General features: G+C 22.5%; 9 protein-coding genes across 9 annotated transcripts; 4 read left to right on the forward strand and 5 right to left on the reverse strand.

Moving 5' to 3' along the window:
- Nucleotides 1-429: 429 nt before the first annotated feature.
- On the forward strand, nucleotides 430-976 carry PNEG_04331 (hypothetical protein; the record flags this gene model as incomplete). Its single annotated transcript, XM_019757843.1, has 4 exons — nucleotides 430-483; nucleotides 633-675; nucleotides 714-795; nucleotides 934-976. 4 exons carry the CDS (start codon nucleotides 430-432, stop codon nucleotides 974-976), a joined length of 222 nt encoding a protein of 73 aa, XP_019613335.1.
- A 35-nt stretch (nucleotides 977-1,011) lies between these two features.
- On the reverse strand, nucleotides 1,012-1,536 carry PNEG_02848 (hypothetical protein; the record flags this gene model as incomplete). The annotated part of the gene is made up of 3 exons (XM_007876695.1): nucleotides 1,012-1,223; nucleotides 1,269-1,393; nucleotides 1,435-1,536. 3 exons carry the CDS (start codon nucleotides 1,534-1,536, stop codon nucleotides 1,085-1,087), a joined length of 366 nt encoding a protein of 121 aa, XP_007874886.1. The 3' UTR covers nucleotides 1,012-1,084.
- Nucleotides 1,537-1,771: 235 nt separating this feature from the next.
- PNEG_02849 (hypothetical protein) lies at nucleotides 1,772-4,218 on the reverse strand (the record flags this gene model as incomplete). The annotated part of the gene is made up of 8 exons (XM_007876696.1): nucleotides 1,772-2,109; nucleotides 2,154-2,236; nucleotides 2,279-2,391; nucleotides 2,439-2,833; nucleotides 2,883-3,259; nucleotides 3,307-3,927; nucleotides 3,972-4,150; nucleotides 4,197-4,218. 8 exons carry the CDS (start codon nucleotides 4,216-4,218, stop codon nucleotides 1,812-1,814), a joined length of 2,088 nt encoding a protein of 695 aa, XP_007874887.1. The 3' UTR covers nucleotides 1,772-1,811.
- An 82-nt stretch (nucleotides 4,219-4,300) lies between these two features.
- Nucleotides 4,301-6,707, forward strand: PNEG_02850 (hypothetical protein; the record flags this gene model as incomplete). Its single annotated transcript, XM_007876697.1, has 11 exons — nucleotides 4,301-4,667; nucleotides 4,715-4,776; nucleotides 4,818-4,882; nucleotides 4,932-5,069; nucleotides 5,116-5,208; nucleotides 5,249-5,343; nucleotides 5,396-5,809; nucleotides 5,850-6,080; nucleotides 6,125-6,231; nucleotides 6,273-6,477; nucleotides 6,519-6,707. Exons 1-11 carry the CDS (start codon nucleotides 4,386-4,388, stop codon nucleotides 6,705-6,707), a joined length of 1,881 nt encoding a protein of 626 aa, XP_007874888.1. The 5' UTR covers nucleotides 4,301-4,385.
- Nucleotides 6,708-7,369: 662 nt separating this feature from the next.
- PNEG_02851 (hypothetical protein) lies at nucleotides 7,370-10,029 on the forward strand (the record flags this gene model as incomplete). Its single annotated transcript, XM_007876698.1, has 6 exons — nucleotides 7,370-7,562; nucleotides 7,605-7,758; nucleotides 7,803-8,072; nucleotides 8,119-9,551; nucleotides 9,603-9,799; nucleotides 9,844-10,029. The coding sequence occupies 6 exons, from the start codon at nucleotides 7,370-7,372 to the stop codon at nucleotides 10,027-10,029; spliced, it is 2,433 nt and encodes an 810-aa protein (XP_007874889.1).
- A 262-nt stretch (nucleotides 10,030-10,291) lies between these two features.
- Nucleotides 10,292-13,873, reverse strand: PNEG_02852 (hypothetical protein; the record flags this gene model as incomplete). The annotated part of the gene is made up of 12 exons (XM_007876699.1): nucleotides 10,292-10,354; nucleotides 10,402-10,709; nucleotides 10,764-11,089; nucleotides 11,136-11,207; nucleotides 11,254-11,542; nucleotides 11,605-11,701; nucleotides 11,744-12,692; nucleotides 12,741-13,288; nucleotides 13,336-13,466; nucleotides 13,519-13,567; nucleotides 13,615-13,731; nucleotides 13,793-13,873. The coding sequence occupies 12 exons, from the start codon at nucleotides 13,871-13,873 to the stop codon at nucleotides 10,292-10,294; spliced, it is 3,030 nt and encodes a 1,009-aa protein (XP_007874890.1).
- A 605-nt stretch (nucleotides 13,874-14,478) lies between these two features.
- PNEG_02853 (hypothetical protein) lies at nucleotides 14,479-15,226 on the forward strand. The gene is made up of 2 exons (XM_007876700.1): nucleotides 14,479-14,729; nucleotides 14,783-15,226. Exons 1-2 carry the CDS (start codon nucleotides 14,512-14,514, stop codon nucleotides 15,105-15,107), a joined length of 543 nt encoding a protein of 180 aa, XP_007874891.1. The 5' UTR covers nucleotides 14,479-14,511; the 3' UTR covers nucleotides 15,108-15,226.
- A 334-nt stretch (nucleotides 15,227-15,560) lies between these two features.
- Nucleotides 15,561-16,423, reverse strand: PNEG_02854 (hypothetical protein). Its single transcript, XM_007876701.1, has 6 exons — nucleotides 16,392-16,423; nucleotides 16,244-16,336; nucleotides 16,131-16,193; nucleotides 16,012-16,086; nucleotides 15,824-15,970; nucleotides 15,561-15,778 (listed from the first exon to the last, which is right to left on the reverse strand). Exons 2-6 carry the CDS (start codon nucleotides 16,309-16,311, stop codon nucleotides 15,562-15,564), a joined length of 570 nt encoding a protein of 189 aa, XP_007874892.1. The 5' UTR covers nucleotides 16,312-16,336; nucleotides 16,392-16,423; the 3' UTR covers nucleotide 15,561.
- Nucleotides 16,424-16,882: 459 nt separating this feature from the next.
- Nucleotides 16,883-17,784, reverse strand: PNEG_02855 (peptidyl-prolyl cis-trans isomerase B; the record flags this gene model as incomplete). The annotated part of the gene is made up of 7 exons (XM_007876702.1): nucleotides 17,668-17,784; nucleotides 17,552-17,622; nucleotides 17,460-17,507; nucleotides 17,370-17,413; nucleotides 17,260-17,323; nucleotides 17,155-17,213; nucleotides 16,883-17,110 (listed from the first exon to the last, which is right to left on the reverse strand). Exons 1-7 carry the CDS (start codon nucleotides 17,748-17,750, stop codon nucleotides 16,883-16,885), a joined length of 597 nt encoding a protein of 198 aa, XP_007874893.1. The 5' UTR covers nucleotides 17,751-17,784.
- Nucleotides 17,785-18,311: the final 527 nt, after the last annotated feature.

Here is an 18,311-nt window from a genome sequence, read left to right on the forward strand (position 1 = left end):
TGATACTTTTTAAGAATTTATTGAAGTTTATATTATATAACAATATATAAATTTTTATTAGAAAATATATGAAATATCTGAGATATTGAAAATGGAAATTAATTTCAATTTGAAATATTTATATTTCTTTTATATCAAATATTTTGATTTAAAATGTTTTTTTGATTAAATACATTGTATTGAAATAATATGACAATATATTGATGATTTTAGTTAATTTTTTTTATTATTGATCCCATAAATCTAAATATTCATATTTGAAACTTTAAATTTCAAATTTTTAATGCTATAGAGTATGATATATTTATCATTAATTAGAATTCCTTTTTTTAATAATTAATTCTCAATTCTTAAGAATTATGGATTCAATTATTATATACAATTTATACTATATTATTTAACACAAATGCATAATATTTTTAATAGTCTATGACCATCTTAAAGATCTGCTATATTTGTATAAAATATAATGATTTAAAAAAAGTTAAAGGAATATGATTATTAGAAAATATAGGAATTTCCTAGAAACTAATATTTAAAAATAATTTTGTACTATTTCAATAAATTTTGGTTTTTTCAACAAAGTTTATGTATCTGTATATATTTACATTCCATTTTTTTATAATAATTAGCTGAAATTTATTTTGAATAAAACATTTTTGACAATATACCGAAGTTAAAAGTTAGCATCATAATCTTTTAAAATGATATAGAATGTTCATTAAGAGTTTTAAGAAAAAATATTTTAATTACTGACTATAAAATAAATTCCTATTTCAAGAAATGTTTAAATTTGTATTTAATATAAAATAATGTTTGATTCAAACTAATATTGCTTTTATCAGTAATGTAAACGAAAGAATTTAATATATAAAAATTACTTTATAGATTTCTAATAATAGTTCATTGATAGTATATTATAATAAAAAATAGGTTTGAAATTATAGATCATATTACTAGAATATTGAATTATTAAGTTATTCTAATAAGTTACGATATCTCACTATTTTTTTATTTCTGTCTTGTTTATATTTTTCTAGATTAATTGTCTACCTTTTTATGTGAATGATTGATTTATTCAATACTAAGTATTTCCTTTTTCTGTTATTTTTTCAAGATCATTTTTGATTTCCTGCATAATTATATTTACTCTTGTTCGAAATTCTTTGCTCATAAATATTGTGTCATTCATTAATTCTCTTGCATGATTGTAAACTTCACTTCTATAAAAAAAATAAATTAAGCATATAAAATTTTAGATAACTCACTTATCAATTATATTGCTGATCATTATAACAGTCTTTCCACGATCTTGAGTAAATAATGTGTGATTATTGTCTATTTCTTTTTTAATTATTTCTTCAAGTTTAGATTTAAGTTGTAATCCAGTATTCTAGTTAATTAAGAGTGATATATTTAATAGAGAAAAATTACCGAATTTTTATATATTGTTAAGATCTCCTTTCTTAAAGAATCAAATTTTCCATTTAGTTTGAATTTATGAACAAGTTCTGTGATGGTGATTTCTTCATCCATTGAATTTTTGAATTTTTTAATAGAAATTGTTTTTTAGGTCATTTAAATTTCTAGGGCAAATAGAATTTTAAAAAAAAAGTATGTTTTGAAATGTTTTTTTTTAGAAATTATTCAAAAATTATACATCTAGATCTTTATGAAAAAAACAAAACAAGTTTTTTTAGGAATAATAATAATAATTTTAGATGTACGATGTTTTTAAATTTTATGCGTTGTTATTTAATTGTAGAATTTATATTTTTTTAAATGGTTAAATTTAGTTTGAATTTTTAAAATTAATATATATATTTCTTTTTGGTGTCATGCTTTTTTGATTTTTGTTTATTTATTAATTTTCGCTTGTTTTTTTGAGTTAATTTTTTATGTATAAACATCATAAAATTCTTTCTACGGGATTTTTCTTTATTTGTAGTAGAGTGATTTATTTTTGTTTGCCCTATTTTTCTAGATATAAATTTTGTTTTATTTTTATGATTCTTTTCAATGTTTGTATTTTTTTCATAATTTCTACTTTTTTTATAATACTTCTCTATATCATTATTATTATCTATATATTCATGTGTAATTTTTCTCCTATAATTATTTAGAAAAAGATTTATATAATATTATTAGAATACTTCAATAGACTTTGGTTTTTATTGATTGATATATTTTTTTGCTCTTTAAGTTCTTGAAGTTCCGAAAAATCAAGAGTAAAAATCTTTATATTAGTTACTAATTGTATTTTTAAGGGAGAAAAAACCGTAGAAATAGCCAAATCATGAGGGTTATTAGTATTTTTTTTAATTGCTATCCTTTGGAAATTATTTTTAGACATATCTTCATTATTATTTGTATATTTTGATAGTTTTGTTTCTGCAAATTTATCATGATTATTTTTTCATTTAAAATAATATTATTACCAGTATTAGCTTGTTCTTCTGTATCTATAATTATATTTCTTTTATTCATTTGTTCTTTTATGTCATTTTCTCTATTTGTATTATAGTTATTTACGTTATATTTGTTTTTTTTTATCCATTCTTCTAATAATTTTAGTCTTTCAATACTTTTCTGAATATCTTGTCCTTCTCCAAACTTTAAGGATTTTCTTTTATTTAGAGATATATTAGTGGTTTTTCCTCTATCTTTCTTTTCGAGTAATTCTGGTGCAACTTCACGATATAATTTTATCAAACTTCTAGCAGCTAACATTACATCTTTATATTTGCTTTTCTTGTATTTTGAAAGACTTTGAAGAAGCTCCTTCTTTATTGCTAAAGGTTGTTTAGAACAAATAGCTCTTATACCGTTTAGTCTTAATATGAATTAGTGTTTATAATATCAAATATAAAATTGATATTTACCCTAAAGCGACTATTTCTGATCCAACACTATCAATAACAAATTCTGCTGCTATTTTTTCAATTATAGGTTCAATATCGTCTGGAGGGATAAGTTCATGACAAGCTTGAGCAGTACATGTAATAAAATGTGTAACATTTTTTTGATTTGGATTGAGGTATTTTAATAAAAGAGTGTATATTCCTAAGATATTAAGTTTGTGTGCATTGATTAAATTAGTTAATAGTTGTAATAATAGTAATTTATGTTTTAAAATAAGATGAGAATTTTTTTTTGAAAAATATTTGGAAAATATTTTTTCGGCAAATCCTTGAGGATCTTGTAATAGTTCAATAGCACTAAAATTCTTTAATATAGATTTTTTTTTTTTATTGCGTTTCTATGATTTTTCAGATATGAATGATTTTTACTTTTATAAATATAAACCTTTCTTATATTAGTCTTTGAAATCTTTTTCATTTTTCTTTTATTTTTTTTATTTATAGATAACTTGTGATTAAGATTATTTATATTTTTTTGGTTATTTTCTTCACTATTATCACTGTCATCTGATGAATTATCGATACTTAGAAAAAAATTGATTGCTGCTATCATTATTTTGGTATTAGGGTGTAATACAGCTTCTTTCATGATTTCTACTGTAAACGTATCGTTCCATAATTTTAAATTCCATAATTTTTGGCAGAGTTTGACAGCCCAGAATCCAAAAAACGATTCATCTTTATTTTTCTGAATTATTTCATATAAGATTGTTTTCCCCATTTTATTTATTTTGTTATTGCATGATTTAAGATTTGCATTTTTTATCTCTGATAAGATTACTGCAAATATTCGCATATGAAGCGATTTAGTGTTAGACGAAGATAAAACAGGAAAAATAATTTTAAGTAAATAAGCGGAAGATATTATATTTTTATTCCTTAAAAGAACTAGAGCTTGAATGATCTTTTCCTTAGTTTCGCTGTGTAGATTATTTTTAAAATTCAATAATAATGTAGCCATATCGTTTGGAAATTTCTCTGTTTCTTTAGGAAAGCATGAGCACATCTATTGTAAAAAGTTAAAAGAGAAAGTTTTAGGAAGGTTTTTACTTGAGATATAAATATAATAAGATTTAAAAAATCCTCGTTTTTTTCATTTGTATTTTCTATGAAAATATCTCTCATTGCTTCATAATGTCTCCATTGTATGAAAAAATCTTCTCTATAGGATTCTGGGTCTTTTTTTATTAAATTTTGTAATTTCGGAATATTAGTCGGTAGAAATATAGCTAGAAAATGGTTTATGTATGATTTTCTTCTATTATCATAATTTACCTCTGTTTTTTTTTTTAATCATTTATATTTTTAAAATATTTTTCGTATTATATATTAAATATCGTTTTTGATAATAGTAACTTTTTGTTGGTAAGTATAAAAATTATTTTTGAATATTAAATATTAGATATTTTTGAATATTTAAGATGTTTTAAGCAATGATTTAATTTGACGTTAGTTTTTAGAAAAATGTCACTTGTAAATTCAGATACTTTCTTGAAGGATGAACTTTTTCATTATTTTGGAAGTGCTATTGAAAATAGGCCTGAAATCTTGATGGAATGTTTGTCTATATTAAAACTTCATTCAATTTCTGTAATAGAACTTTTTTACAGATGGGAGTCCTGGTGTTTAAAAATGGGTAATGAACCAGAATTAATACTTGAAAATATTCTACTTTTTAAACAAGATATGCAATGTATGCTTGAAAAAAAAAACAATTTAAAGGCAAAACGGTTAGCTCAAAATAAAGTAATAATGATATTTTTAATATATTTATATGCTTAATTTAATCATAGAATTATAGTAATCTTCATTTTTCTTCAAACTTGTCTCGCAAAGCTTTGGAATTTGATAATATGTAAGTTTTAAATCCTTTATTTTTAAAATTTTTAATAATAGGCTTTCAAATATTATACCTAATATCTCTCAGAATTCAAAAAAAATACATAGTTCTTCAGTTTTGGGTATGGAAAAGTTTTTAGTTATTAAATTAATTTTTGCATAATTCTTTAGATCACAAATCTTTAGTTTCTATGGAAAATGATAATCGTATATTAACTAGTTTCACTCCTAATTTTATAAATTCTGGGGAAATTATGGAGACTCTTAATTCACATATTCTTTTTAATGATACTAAAAATTATATAAATGGTTTGATCTTTTCAATATTGATGTATTTATATTAAATAAATATAAGAAAAACAGAGGAAAATATTTTTTACTGCTAATTTTGACCCAAGGAAATATTCTTTTAAAACAATGTATCAAAAGTTATCAGAGATTTCAGAAGGTTATATATATTTATAATTATTAGTTTTTAATGTATTTAGTTCTTGATGATAAGATTGATGCATTTACTGATAAATTAATTAAGTATTATGATCTTTCTGAAAATGATTTCGGGAATCCTTCTTATGTATCACATGTATATATTTATATTTATTTATTTATATTTATACTTATTCTAAGTTTTTTAGAATGAAATAATAGTTGTAGGAAGAATTATATGTGATTCTGATTCTGAAGGTTATTTGAATACTACTTCTATAATTTTGGAAACTTCTCGTAGATTTGGTTCAGGTAGTCGTGTTTTATTGCATATTGATAGTCTTGATAGTTACTCTCTTTTTCCGGGTCAAATATTGGGAGTTAAAGGAATTAACTCTACTGGTGTTTATTTTTCTGTTCATGAGTTTTTAATGCTACCTCTCTTACCTTTTCCTGTTACTAGTTTATTTGATTTTAAGAAATATAATACTTCATTGAATGGTATTCCTCAAAAAATATTTGTTGCTGCTGGTCCGTATACGGTTAATGATAATATTCTATATGAACCATTTATTGAGTTATGTAATAAAATAGAAGAAATGAGTCCAGATGTTGTTATTTTAGTATGTTTGAATTTTATTAAATTTTATTAATTTTTAGTAGATAGGTCCATTTTTGGATTTAAGACATCCTTTGATTTCTTCTGGAAATTTTAATATATCTTTAAAAGACGATATAGGGTCGTTAGATGATTTGTTTAAATATTATATTAGCTCTAAGATTACGAAACTGAATTGTTTAATAGTTATTGTTCCTCATATTCAAGATGCTTGTTCTAAGCATGCTGCATGGCCTCAAGATTGTTTCAATAAAAGATCTTTAGGATTAGGAAAGGTAATTTTCCTAGGGGAATAGTTTAAGTCTTTTGAACCTAGTAGAATGTAAAATGCATACCTAATCCCGCTATGTTTTCTCTAAATGAAATTATTATCGGTGTTAGTTCAAATGATATTCTCATGTCTTTATCTAAATCTGAAATTATTAGGTGAGTAAATTAATGTTTAATTTTATCTGTTAAGTTTTAAGATCTCCTTTATATTCAAATACCTTAGAGCGATTATCATATCATGTATTACAACAAAGGCATTTTTATCCATTGTTTCCTGGTACAGCATATGAGCCTTCGATTAGTGGAGCAAATTTAGATATTGCTTTTATAGAATTAGGAGAAATTTCTCATGTATTACCTGATATTTTAATATTACCTAGTGATCTTCAGTATTTTGCCAAAGTGAATTAAAGTTTTGTTATGCTTAAATTAATTAAATATAGGTTGTTTGTAATACTGTTGTTTTAAACCCTGGTTATTTGGCTAAAAAACATGATTTTGGAAGTTATGCTATTATATATATAAAGCCTCAGGATTTAGGAAAGTTTGAATCAAATGATATTGATCCAAATGATATAATGATTCCTCATAATATATCAGAAAGAGTTAGAATTGATATAATTAAGATTTAAATTTTTAATTTTAGTTTTTATTCAAAGAAAATAAATTATCTTTAAAAAAATTATAATAAAGTATTAAATATATGTTTAAGTTTTTTTTGAAAATAATATAATAAAAGTTTATAGATTTAAATATTATTAGATTAAATGAAATATAGGTAATATAATAGTTATATAAAAAAATGTATACAATATTTTATATCTTTTAAGTAATATTTCAAAATATTAAATTTTTGAGTTATTTTTTATTAATCATTAGTATAATTGATATTTTTGTTTGATTTTTATAAAAGCTCCTTTATAAATAATGTTTTTATTTTTTATATAAAATGTAACAAAAGTTATAATTTTTAATGTTATTTTGTAAATTTATTATTTCAAAAAAAAAAAGTATAGTTAAATTATATTTTATTTATTAAATGAATATATTTTTTAATTATTTTTCTAGTGTTTAAATATTCTACATTTTGTTAATTTATAAATATTTTTTATCTTGTTTATTGATAAACGAAAGTTTATCGATAATAAAAAATGTAATATTTTTCTTAATGGTTGCAATTTTGAAGATATTTCTCAGAAGATATACATTGACTTCCAATACTTCATGGAGATTTCTAAGAAAAAACTGTTATAGAACAAATGAATGTACAAGATTTTTCGTAACTCAATCTTTTATGAATAAAAATATGAAACAAAGGCTAATAAAGGGATTTAATAATGTATTAAACGGATCTCAATGTGTTTCTATTACAAGGATTTCAGTTTTTTCATTGATTTCGAAAATCGTTTATAAAATTTTAAGGATTTTTATTGTAGGAGGTTTTCTATTTTTTGGAGGAATCAATTATTTAAATTATAAAATTGAAGGTATATAAAATAATTATTCTTTCTTTTTATGAAGTGTTTTAGTTTTTAAATCTTATTTTAATAACATGTTTAATTATTATATAAATTTGCTTAAAACTATTTTGGAGTGTATTAAACAAGATATTTTATCAAAAATTGGAGTTTTTATTTTTAAAAAAACATTTTTGAAATGTTCTCTTGTAAAAGAAGATAGTTTGTATGATTTTGTTTATATATTAATGTTTGTCTAAATAGTTATAGTATATCAGGACTATATGATATTATATTATCTAGTTATTTTTCATTAAATCTTAGACAAAGGAGAAATGACGAAATTTGCATGTTACATAATACTTCTGATAATAGTCAAACAATGTTGTTAACTAAAGGATTGATTGAAATAAGAAATATATTGCAACAAATAAAACAAAATGAAAAATTTGCATTACCAAACATAGTAGTAATTGGTTCTCAAAGTTCTGGTAAAAGTTCTGTACTCGAAGCTATTATAGGCCGTGAATTTTTACCTAAGTATATTTTAGAAATCAAATAATAATTAATAAATTTGATTTTTTAGAGGGACAGATATGGTTACTAGAAGGCCTATTGAATTAACCTTAGTTCATACATTTGAATCTGATGAGTATGGTGAATTTCCTGATTTAGGGCAAAAAAAAGTCAGTTTTGATCAGATTCAAAAAGTAATTGCTGATTTAAATTATTCCGTATCAGAAAATGATTATATTTCTGATGAACCTATTAGACTAAATATATTTTCACCAAATGTTCCGGATCTTACTTTTATAGATTTACCTGGGTATATTCAAATCCAAAGTAAAGACCAGCCTTCTTCCTTAAAAGATAGAATTGTAACATTATGTAAGAAGTATATTCAAGAGCCTAATATTATTCTTGCTGTTTCTTCAGCAGATGTTGATCTTGCAAATTCAGTAGCATTACATGCTAGTCGTGAAGTTGATCCCCATGGTATTAGAACTATTGGTGTAGTGACTAAAATGGATCTTGTTACCCCAGAAAGGGGATTTAGTATATTAAAAAATATGAATTATCCTCTTAATCTTGGTTATGTTGGAGTAATTTCTAAGTTTTCTCAATCTTTTTTTGATAAAAATATCAATGTTTCTGACTTAATAGATAAAAATGAAAAAGAATATTTCTCCAATTTTTGTGAATTTAGTAATAATGATTGTTTTTTTGGAATATCCACTTTGAAAAAAAAACTTATACAAATACTTGAAGATTCAATGGTACAAAATTTACAAAATATATATGGAATTATTAGATTGGAATTAGAGCAAGTGTCATATCAGCTTAAAGTTGAATATAATGATCGATTTCTCACTCAAGAAGTTTATATGGCTGAATTAGTAGATATTTTAAAGTATCGTTTTAAAAAGTTTGTTGAGAATTTTGGAAAGTCGCAAATTCGGTTAATATTAAAAGATATTTTAAACCAGAAGGCTTTAGACTTGTTAGCAGAGAGGTATTGGTTAGATCAATCAATATATAATTCTCAAAAAATGTCCTTTGATGATATATATTGGAAAAATAAATTAGATACATCTATTTCATCTCTTACAAAATTGGGTATAGGGAGTCTTGTTACTGGTTTATTGACATCTATCATTTCTTCTGAAATGGAAAAAATATCTCAAGAAAATCAATTTAAGGTACATCCATATGTAAGACAATGTATTGTCCAGTCAACTCAGAATATTCTAAAAGAAAAATATCACTGTACTGTTGAACAAGTTGAAAAATCTATAAAACCATATAAATATGAAATTGATGTTGATGATGATGAATGGGAATTAGGGAGAAAACGTTCTCAAGAAATTTTGAAAAAAGAAATAAAAATGTGTCAAGATGCTTTTAGAAAACTTAAAGAAACTATAGGGAGCAAAAAAATAGAAAAAATTGTTAATTTAATTATTACTGGGAAAAATGATTATGATAGTATAGAATGTAGTAAATCTTTAATAGAAAAAGGTTTAAACGAAATTTTTATATCTTTAATATATAATTACTTATGTACTTTAGGTCAACAGGCAATTTTTTTAAAAAATAGGGAAAATATTTTAAATACAAGGCTAAAATTTGTGAAATCGAAAAAATGTAAAAGCGTTGTTAATAAATATTATTGTCCTGAAATTTTTTTGGAAATTGTTGTGAAGAAATTGGTTGATATTTCAGTTCCTTTTCTTGATGTTGAATTATTTTCAGAATTTGTACATAAGGTATAACTTAATTTCTATAATTTATAGTTAACATAAACTATTAGTTTCCGCGAGATCTTGATAATAGACTTATTTATAATTTAACATCAGAGCAATTAGAAAAAATTGTTAATGAGAATTTTGAAATTAAAAAACAAATTGATTTGCAGAAAAAGAAAGCCCTTTTGGAACTAGCTTTAAATAAAATAGAGTCTTTTATGTTATCAAAAAAAATGTATTGTTTTAATTAAATGACTTAATAAATTCTAATCTATTTTATTAATTTTAGTCTATATTATAAAATTAGTAAAAATTGATTTAATTAAATTATTTTAGTCTATTTAGATATTGTTTCTGATAAAAGTTCGTAATTTTTAAAAAATATTTGATTTTTGGAATAAATATTGTAGATTAAACTAAATTGCTTATTTTAAAATGAAACATAAGAGCTGATTAATGTATATTTTCCGAATTTTTAATTTACAATTTATTTTTAGTATATAAATTTATTTCTTATCGTTTAAGTGTTCTTTGTTTTTCTGCCCGAAAAATTATTTTTTGATTTATAAAAAGTCCCTAATATTATAAACCGAATTAATTAAAAAATAGTGTTAAATAATTACCTTTCTTTTTCTTATATCATTTATGTATTTTTGGGATATATTTTCTTTATTTTTAATATTTTCAGTATCTTCTAGATCTTCAGTTCTAGATATCCAAAATGGATCTTGATCTAAAATCTCAAATCCATTGAATATTAATTGTGGATTAGCTGCACCAGATGTTTTTTTTCGTATATCTTTTGAAAAACCAAATGATTCCACAATAGGTAATAAAGCTTTTATTAGATATAAAGTTCCTTTTAATTCTTCTGAAACAATACGTCCTCTTCTTTTAGAAATAATTGCATGAATTTTTCCTAAAACATTACCTGGTTGTTAAAATTATAAACTATTTTTTTTCCTTAAATATAAAAAATACATACCAGGTGCTTGAATATCACATGCATACATAGAAAGCATTAAGCGTGGAGACCAATCCAAAAATCCTTGTTTAATTCCATCCTTGAATGACGAAATTAAATGACTAGTAATTTGTTCTATTTTTAATTTATGATTAATATTAATGTTTTCGAATTCGATATCTTCAATAAATATAGAAACTCCATGCATTGGTTCTTCTGCTAATGGACCTTGTAATACTGATAACTGGAACCCTGTGTTAATGTGCTTTTCTATTTCATTGAATGATAAACTTTGCAAATCATTGTTAATATTTAAATTTTTTGCTATAAATGTGTTGTTAATAAATCTGATTAGATTTAGCTTGTATTTTCAAATATACTTATAAAACTGACAGTTTTCTTAATTTCCCTGTATTATCAATCAATATGTTTGGTCCGGTTTTATTAGGACCAAATGCAACAATTCTGTAATATTGTTAAATAAGACTTCAAATTTCGTTTGAAATATAACCTTTCATATACTTTTGTCCAGTCTATATCTGTTTTTTCTGTTGAATTCAATTTTTCAAATAATTGTTTCTTAAAATTATCTAATTTAAAATTATTAGTAAAATTTGTGTCTAGACGATTAGTAATTGATGAATCCGCAATTTCAATGTATAAATATGCATCTTTTATGACTTTCGAAAATGAATATATATATTCTGTAATATCTTTAGGTAAGGGATAAACTCTAAGTTTTATTTTTATATTAGTTAAAGGTACTGAAACTTCTACTATGCCTTTTGGAACATTATTTTCTTTAAAAAGTGTTAAATCCATAAATATATTAATAAAATTTATAAAATGCGTTTTGTTTTACCTTTTAGTTTTACTATAGTTTCTCGAAATGGGACAATAGGTTTTGAAACATGTATATTTATTTTCGAAAATTTTTCACATAAATCTTTTAAACATTTCTATAGAATTTTATCGTTGTATTATACATAAAAAAAACTTACTTCAAGGTGAAGTTCACCTGTTGCTAAAATTATATGTTCTCCTGAATCTTGATGCTGTATTTGAACACATGGGTCTGATTGATTAAGTAATTTAAGGCCTTCTGTAAGCTTTTGCATATCTGAAGGAGATGTAGGTTCAAGAGCTACTCTAACAATAGGTGCGTCATTTATAATGCTAGCTAAATTATAGCTAATAGGTAGAGATGATATGGTTCCATTTTTGATAATGCTCTCTTCTAACCCTCCAATCCCAAATATATTACCTGCATAAACTTTTTCTATTTGTATTAATTCTTTTCCCATAAGTAAATATAGATTAGAAACTATAATTTTAGAGATATTTTTTTCCGGTGTTTTTGGGTCGTATTTTGGTTTGAAAACATATAGTTCCTGTCCTATATTTATGATTCCACTATATAATCTTGTAAAACCTATAAAATAGTTTTTTTCAAAATGTTTGGTATGTTCTAATGAGTTGTAATTATTCTTTTCTAAAATATAATCAGGTGATGATTCTAAAACATATGTTTCACATAGCGGTGAATCCTTTTCTGAAATTTTTATTTGAATTTCTTGATTTTCATTTTCTAGCTTTGTATATATTTTTTTATCTTTAGGGAGCTCTTTAATAGGTATAGGGATTAATTTACTGACATAGCCTATAACTGGTGATAAGTTATTAGTAGAGCATTCCATAATTGAATTATATATATAAGATGGTACTAAGTCAAAATTAGGGCTATGTTCTATTATATGAGATAGACGCAGTTTTTGAGATTTTTTTGGAGAAGGTATTTGATCAATAATAGAAAGTATAACTGAGGTTGATAGTGGAAGCCATTGTGAAAATATTGATGTAAGAAGGCACTTAGAATCTTTTGAAATAATTTCCCGGTGAGGAATTTTCAGTTCAAGATTACTAATTATTTTTTCGATTTTATTTTGATCTCTATATTGAAAAATAAGAAATATTAGTGTTATTAAGATTTAATTATACTTATTTAAAATAATTGAATGATATATAGTCCATATATTTTCTAAAATGAGTTTAACAAACATTGGTTTAAGATTTCTCCCTTTTAAATCTTCTGGTTGCAAAATATTTTTCGTTTTTGGATCCAAATAGAAAGATCCCCATAGGACTTTATTTAATATGGACTGTTTGATTCCTAGCTTTTTTTCGTATATTTCTGAGAATTGATTTATTCTAAATGCCCAACCGTCTATAGCACTAGAAATAATAACATTTCCTTTTTCTGGTGAAAAATACAAATCTTTATCAGTCTTATCGTATGAGGGTGGAACAATATTATTAGTGTTATTAGTCTCTTGATTTTCCAATAGTTCATTTCTTTCAAGATTTTTTAAATTATCTTCTGTAAAAAATGTGCTCATAATAGCATTTACATGGTTTAATAGTTGTAGTAAATTTGAATATGCTTCTTCAGGAGAAAGATGTAACTCTAGAATAAATCTGTCGATTTTATTAAATATCAATATTGGTTTTAGTTTTTCTGTCCATGCATGTCGGAGCATTGATATTGTCTAAATAAAAATGGTGAATATAGCATTAAATAGAAATGGATATATACTTGACTACAACAACCTTCAATTACGTCAATGATAATTAAAGCTCCATCACATAGTCTTGATGCTGCTGAAATTTCAAAATTGAAGTCTATATGTCCTGGTGAATCGACGAGGTTAATCATATATTCTGAATCTTTAAATGGTTTTAAGTATTAAATTATCTATTAAATCTTTAATGAGCTTACTAGATTCGTCTTTTTTTATTATTTTTGCATACAATGAAATTGCACTAGACTTTTTATTTTAGTCTATTATAGAATTATTTATGAAACAGTATATACCTTCATTGTTATTCCTCTTGTTATCTCGTCATCTCTATTATCTAAATATCTTATAGTTCCTGCTATTTTGTTTGAAATAATAAGATTAGAAGCAATAAGTCTATCAGCTAATGTGGTCTATTTTTAGCTTTACAATAAGATAATATAATAAATATTTTCTTTCCTTTCCATGATCAACATGTGCTAATAAACATATATTTCTAATATGATCTGGATTTTTTTGAATATTTACTAAAATTTCTGGTAAAACTGATGGCATTATTTTTTCTTTATTATAAATTATATCTAAATATTTGCAGTTTTGATTTTTTATAATTAAGATGTTTTGTATCGTATTTTTTTTTAATATTTAAATAATATATTTCGTTTTTTAAATTTAAAAATTGCAACGTAAAACTAAAATTAAATATAATTATAGTATCCTTAGGATAAATAATTAATAATAGATTTTCTTAAAAGTTATGCTAATTGTGAAATATGTAATTTTTATCTAATATTTGTATTTTAAAAAATAAAAGTATTTTAAATTATTAATATTTTTTTTTTTTTAATTCAAAATGTTATATTGCAATAATTTTATATATATATTTTTAAAAAATAATATAATTGAATAGAAATGATTCAAAATATAATTATGTTTATCTAGATTCTTAGAAGATTTAAATATCATATAATATATGATATATATATTTCAAATGATATAAATATAATTATACATTTTTTTTTAGAAATATTCGTTAGAATATTTTAGATTTCTAAATTAGATATTTTTGACTATAACTATATAAATATATTTAATTTCATTAAAATATTAATCGATACAAGATAATATATATTTTTTCGACAATTTCTAAAAATTAAATAAAAAATATAAAAATAACCTTTGTGACATTAGGCATGTATATTAATCTAATGTCTAACTGTACACGAGTTTTATACATTTTTTATATAAAAAGATATATATTTACATTTTCAAAATTATTAAATATATTTACCCAAAATATGATATTTAAAAAAAATCAACATATTAATACTAGAAAAATAGACGAATCTATAATAATTAAGGATGTGTTTAATTATGATGAATCAAAATGCAGTTTACCATATAATAATTCGTATGTTAAATCACCAATCTATAAATTTTGTATAAAAAAATAAATTTATCTAGATTAGAAAAAAATAAATCTATTAAAAAAGTCAAAGTGAAAAACTGTCGGAATATTGTAAAAGTTTTACAAATTAACTGGAATATAGATGAGCATGACATAAAACATCGGCTTAGAACTGCTACAAGATCTTTAGAAAAAGGGTATAATATTGATGTTATAATTAACTCGAAAAAATCAGGTGAAAGTTTTGAGTTATCCAAACGAGAAAAAATGCTAAAAAATTTACGTGAAAAAATGTTAATCAATGGAAACGAAAGAAAACCAGCAATTGGTACAATTAGTGGACTATATAGATTATATTTTAAACCAAAAAATACTTTATAGTAAAACATAATATTAATGATTTTATAAATCAATATATATATATGTTATATTTTTTTTAAAAAAAAATACAATTTTATGCATTTTATATGCAAATCTTTTATTTAAAATTATAATTCAACATCAAAATATTTCTATAATATTAATTTTTATATTTATTAAATGCTAATTCAAAGTTGATAAATATAGAAAATATATTCTAATGAACTATTATCATTATCTAATTTATAGATAATAGTATTTAACATTCATATTTTTATTGTTTAATATCTATTATGATTTTTAAACAATCAATTTTAAAATATATTTCTTAAATTTTAAAAAATTATTATTAATAATATTTATTATTTAATAAGCTTAATTTAATAATTGTACAAATCTTTGGATTAAATATGTAAATAATATTTATTTCTATAATAAAAAAATTGACAATAAAAAATCGATAATATATATCAAACTAATCAAGACCTACAAGTCTTTCAACTTTTAATTTATGATTTCCAACATACATAATTGGCACGCCAGGGATTTTACGTATAAGAACCTTAAGATTTTTATCATTAGTAGCAACGATATAACAATTATTTTGCATTATTCTGGAAATTATACAATTATCAGCATAAATACCAAAATGAGAACATGGTAATCTCTCAAAACATGGATCACGAGCAATTCTATTTACATAATTATCAATGTTTATAAATAAACAAAATACTAACCTTAATGCTATTCTGAATTTACTACCTAGTTTTTCGAGTTCACCCATAACACAATCAGTGATGTATGGAATACATTTTGCATATAAACAATCCATCATTCCCTTTATAATATCTATTTTATTTTTTATACAAAAATTAATAAAATTTCTAGATTATTAAATAAATAATTCAAAAACATATTATCTTACGTATCCACTAAAACATGATAAGGAGGGCCTAAAGACTTATTATATTGAAAGAACAACGATGAAGAAACTCGTGGGCTATCATTATTATTATTATTTTCCATTCATAAATAATTTCTTACATCTCATGAATAAAATCGCTTTTTGATATTTCAGATTCACTTTTCTTTTTACTAGATTTATTTCTAGTAGAAAAAGTAAACATCAATAAATAAAATCAAAAAAAATCACATACAGACTTTGTTCATGTGAGCTAATCATTCTTTTTACAGATATATATCTTGTCTTTTTCATTTTTGCCATATTTGATTTTTTTTAATGTTATATTCTAGAAATAATTATTAAATTTATAATCATAGATTTTTTCTTTATATTAAACTTACAGGTTATAAAACAAATTATCATGAATAATAAAGTTTTTTTCTATTTATCTAAAAATCAAAAAAATAAACGATAAAATTAAATACAAAAAATGATTAAAAATTAATAATATTTATATTTCACATAAGCAGCAAAAATATACATTTTCAATATATTTATCATTATTTTATATGATTTTTATATTTTAATTAAATATATATATCTATTTATTAAAATATACAAAAATATACAACATATTATCGAAAAGTTAACAATGTTCAATTTGATTCTATTATATATACAGTCTTATTATAATTACATATACTTACGAATACAATTATATGAATAAATCATATAAATTATAAAAAAAAAGCCCGTTTATAAAAAAAAAAATATACAACACATTCAGCCAAAATTCAAACTATATCATTAAACTTTTTTTTTTTTTTTTTTAAAATTCATGATTTCCCATAATTTTTATAAAAAAAATACAATAGAATGATAGACAGATTAACTATAATTCTCTATGAAAAGGCTCATTTACATGAAGTTCACCTGATTTTATAATTACAATATCAACTTCTGGCCTATCATTATAAGTTGTTTTACAGCCCTCGATTTTCTTAACAATATCAAAACCATTAATAACCTCTCCAAATACCACATGCTTCCCATCAAGCCATGGTGTTTCAACAGTTGTAATAAAGAATTGACTGCCATTTGTATCCTTTCCAGCATTAGCCTAATAAATATTACTAAGAAGTTTTTATAGCAATTACAAATAACCATAGATAAAATACCGGGTTTTCTATGACGCAATTTAAAATTTTCATCCGAAAATTTATCTTTCAACTATGATTAATTACAAGCTACATATTACTTCAAACAAACCTCCATAAATTGATTTACCTCCCGTACCATCGCCACGAGTAAAGTCACCACCCTGAATCATAAACTTTTTACAATTAAAAATATCATGTATATAAAAGAATTAATCTTACATTCTTGATCACACGATGAAATTTAGATCCTTGATATCCATATCCTATTTAAGATAAACAAATATTATGAAAAGAATTATTAAATTCAACCTTTTTCGCCAGTAGAAAGTACTCTGAAATTTTCTACAGTTCTAGGAACTAGCAAAAACATAAACATATGAAAACAAGACGAAAAATTAAACCAGTTTTTCCATATAATCCAAATTCAATTCTACCAAGATATTTTCCACCATACTCAACATCAAAAAACACACTAAATTTCAAAACTAAATATTGTATTTATAAACATAAAACTTACATATTCGTAATCAAAGGTCCTTTTGCTGCAAAGCATTGGAATATAAACATCCCAATAAGGGTTATAAAAATCAAACACTTCATATATACTATATTTCTTAGGTAAAATTACATATAATTTATCAAAACTATAGAGAAAAAAAAACAATAAAAAATATGTCTAACAAACGTTTATGACAATAAAAAACGTGAAATTAAAATAAAAAAACATAATAAATACAAATCCATATTTTTTTCTATTTTCATTTCAAAATTCCTATTACATTCTTTATATAATAATATTTATTTTCATGAATATATATTTTTTTTTAACCAATTATTATGATTAAACTAAAAAGACAATTTATATAAAGATTCAAAAAATATACATTCTTAATTACAAATCCTTATATAATTTCATAATATTTAAATACAAATACTATTTTTTCGATTACATAGTTTTACAATTTACAAATTCTCAAAGATATCATATACATGCAAATGAACTTTAAAAATATTTACTATTAGCTTAAATAATGATTACATATACACGTATATATAAATAATACAATGGTATTAACATTAAAAACATTATTTCAGATCTTAATGCAATTGTATTATCATTAATAAATGATTTAATTATATCATCAGAATACAAATAAACAC

Source organism: Pneumocystis murina (assembly GCF_000349005.2).
Source record: "Pneumocystis murina B123 chromosome Unknown supercont1.14, whole genome shotgun sequence".
Classification (NCBI taxonomy): Eukaryota; Fungi; Ascomycota; class Pneumocystomycetes; order Pneumocystales; family Pneumocystaceae; genus Pneumocystis; species Pneumocystis murina.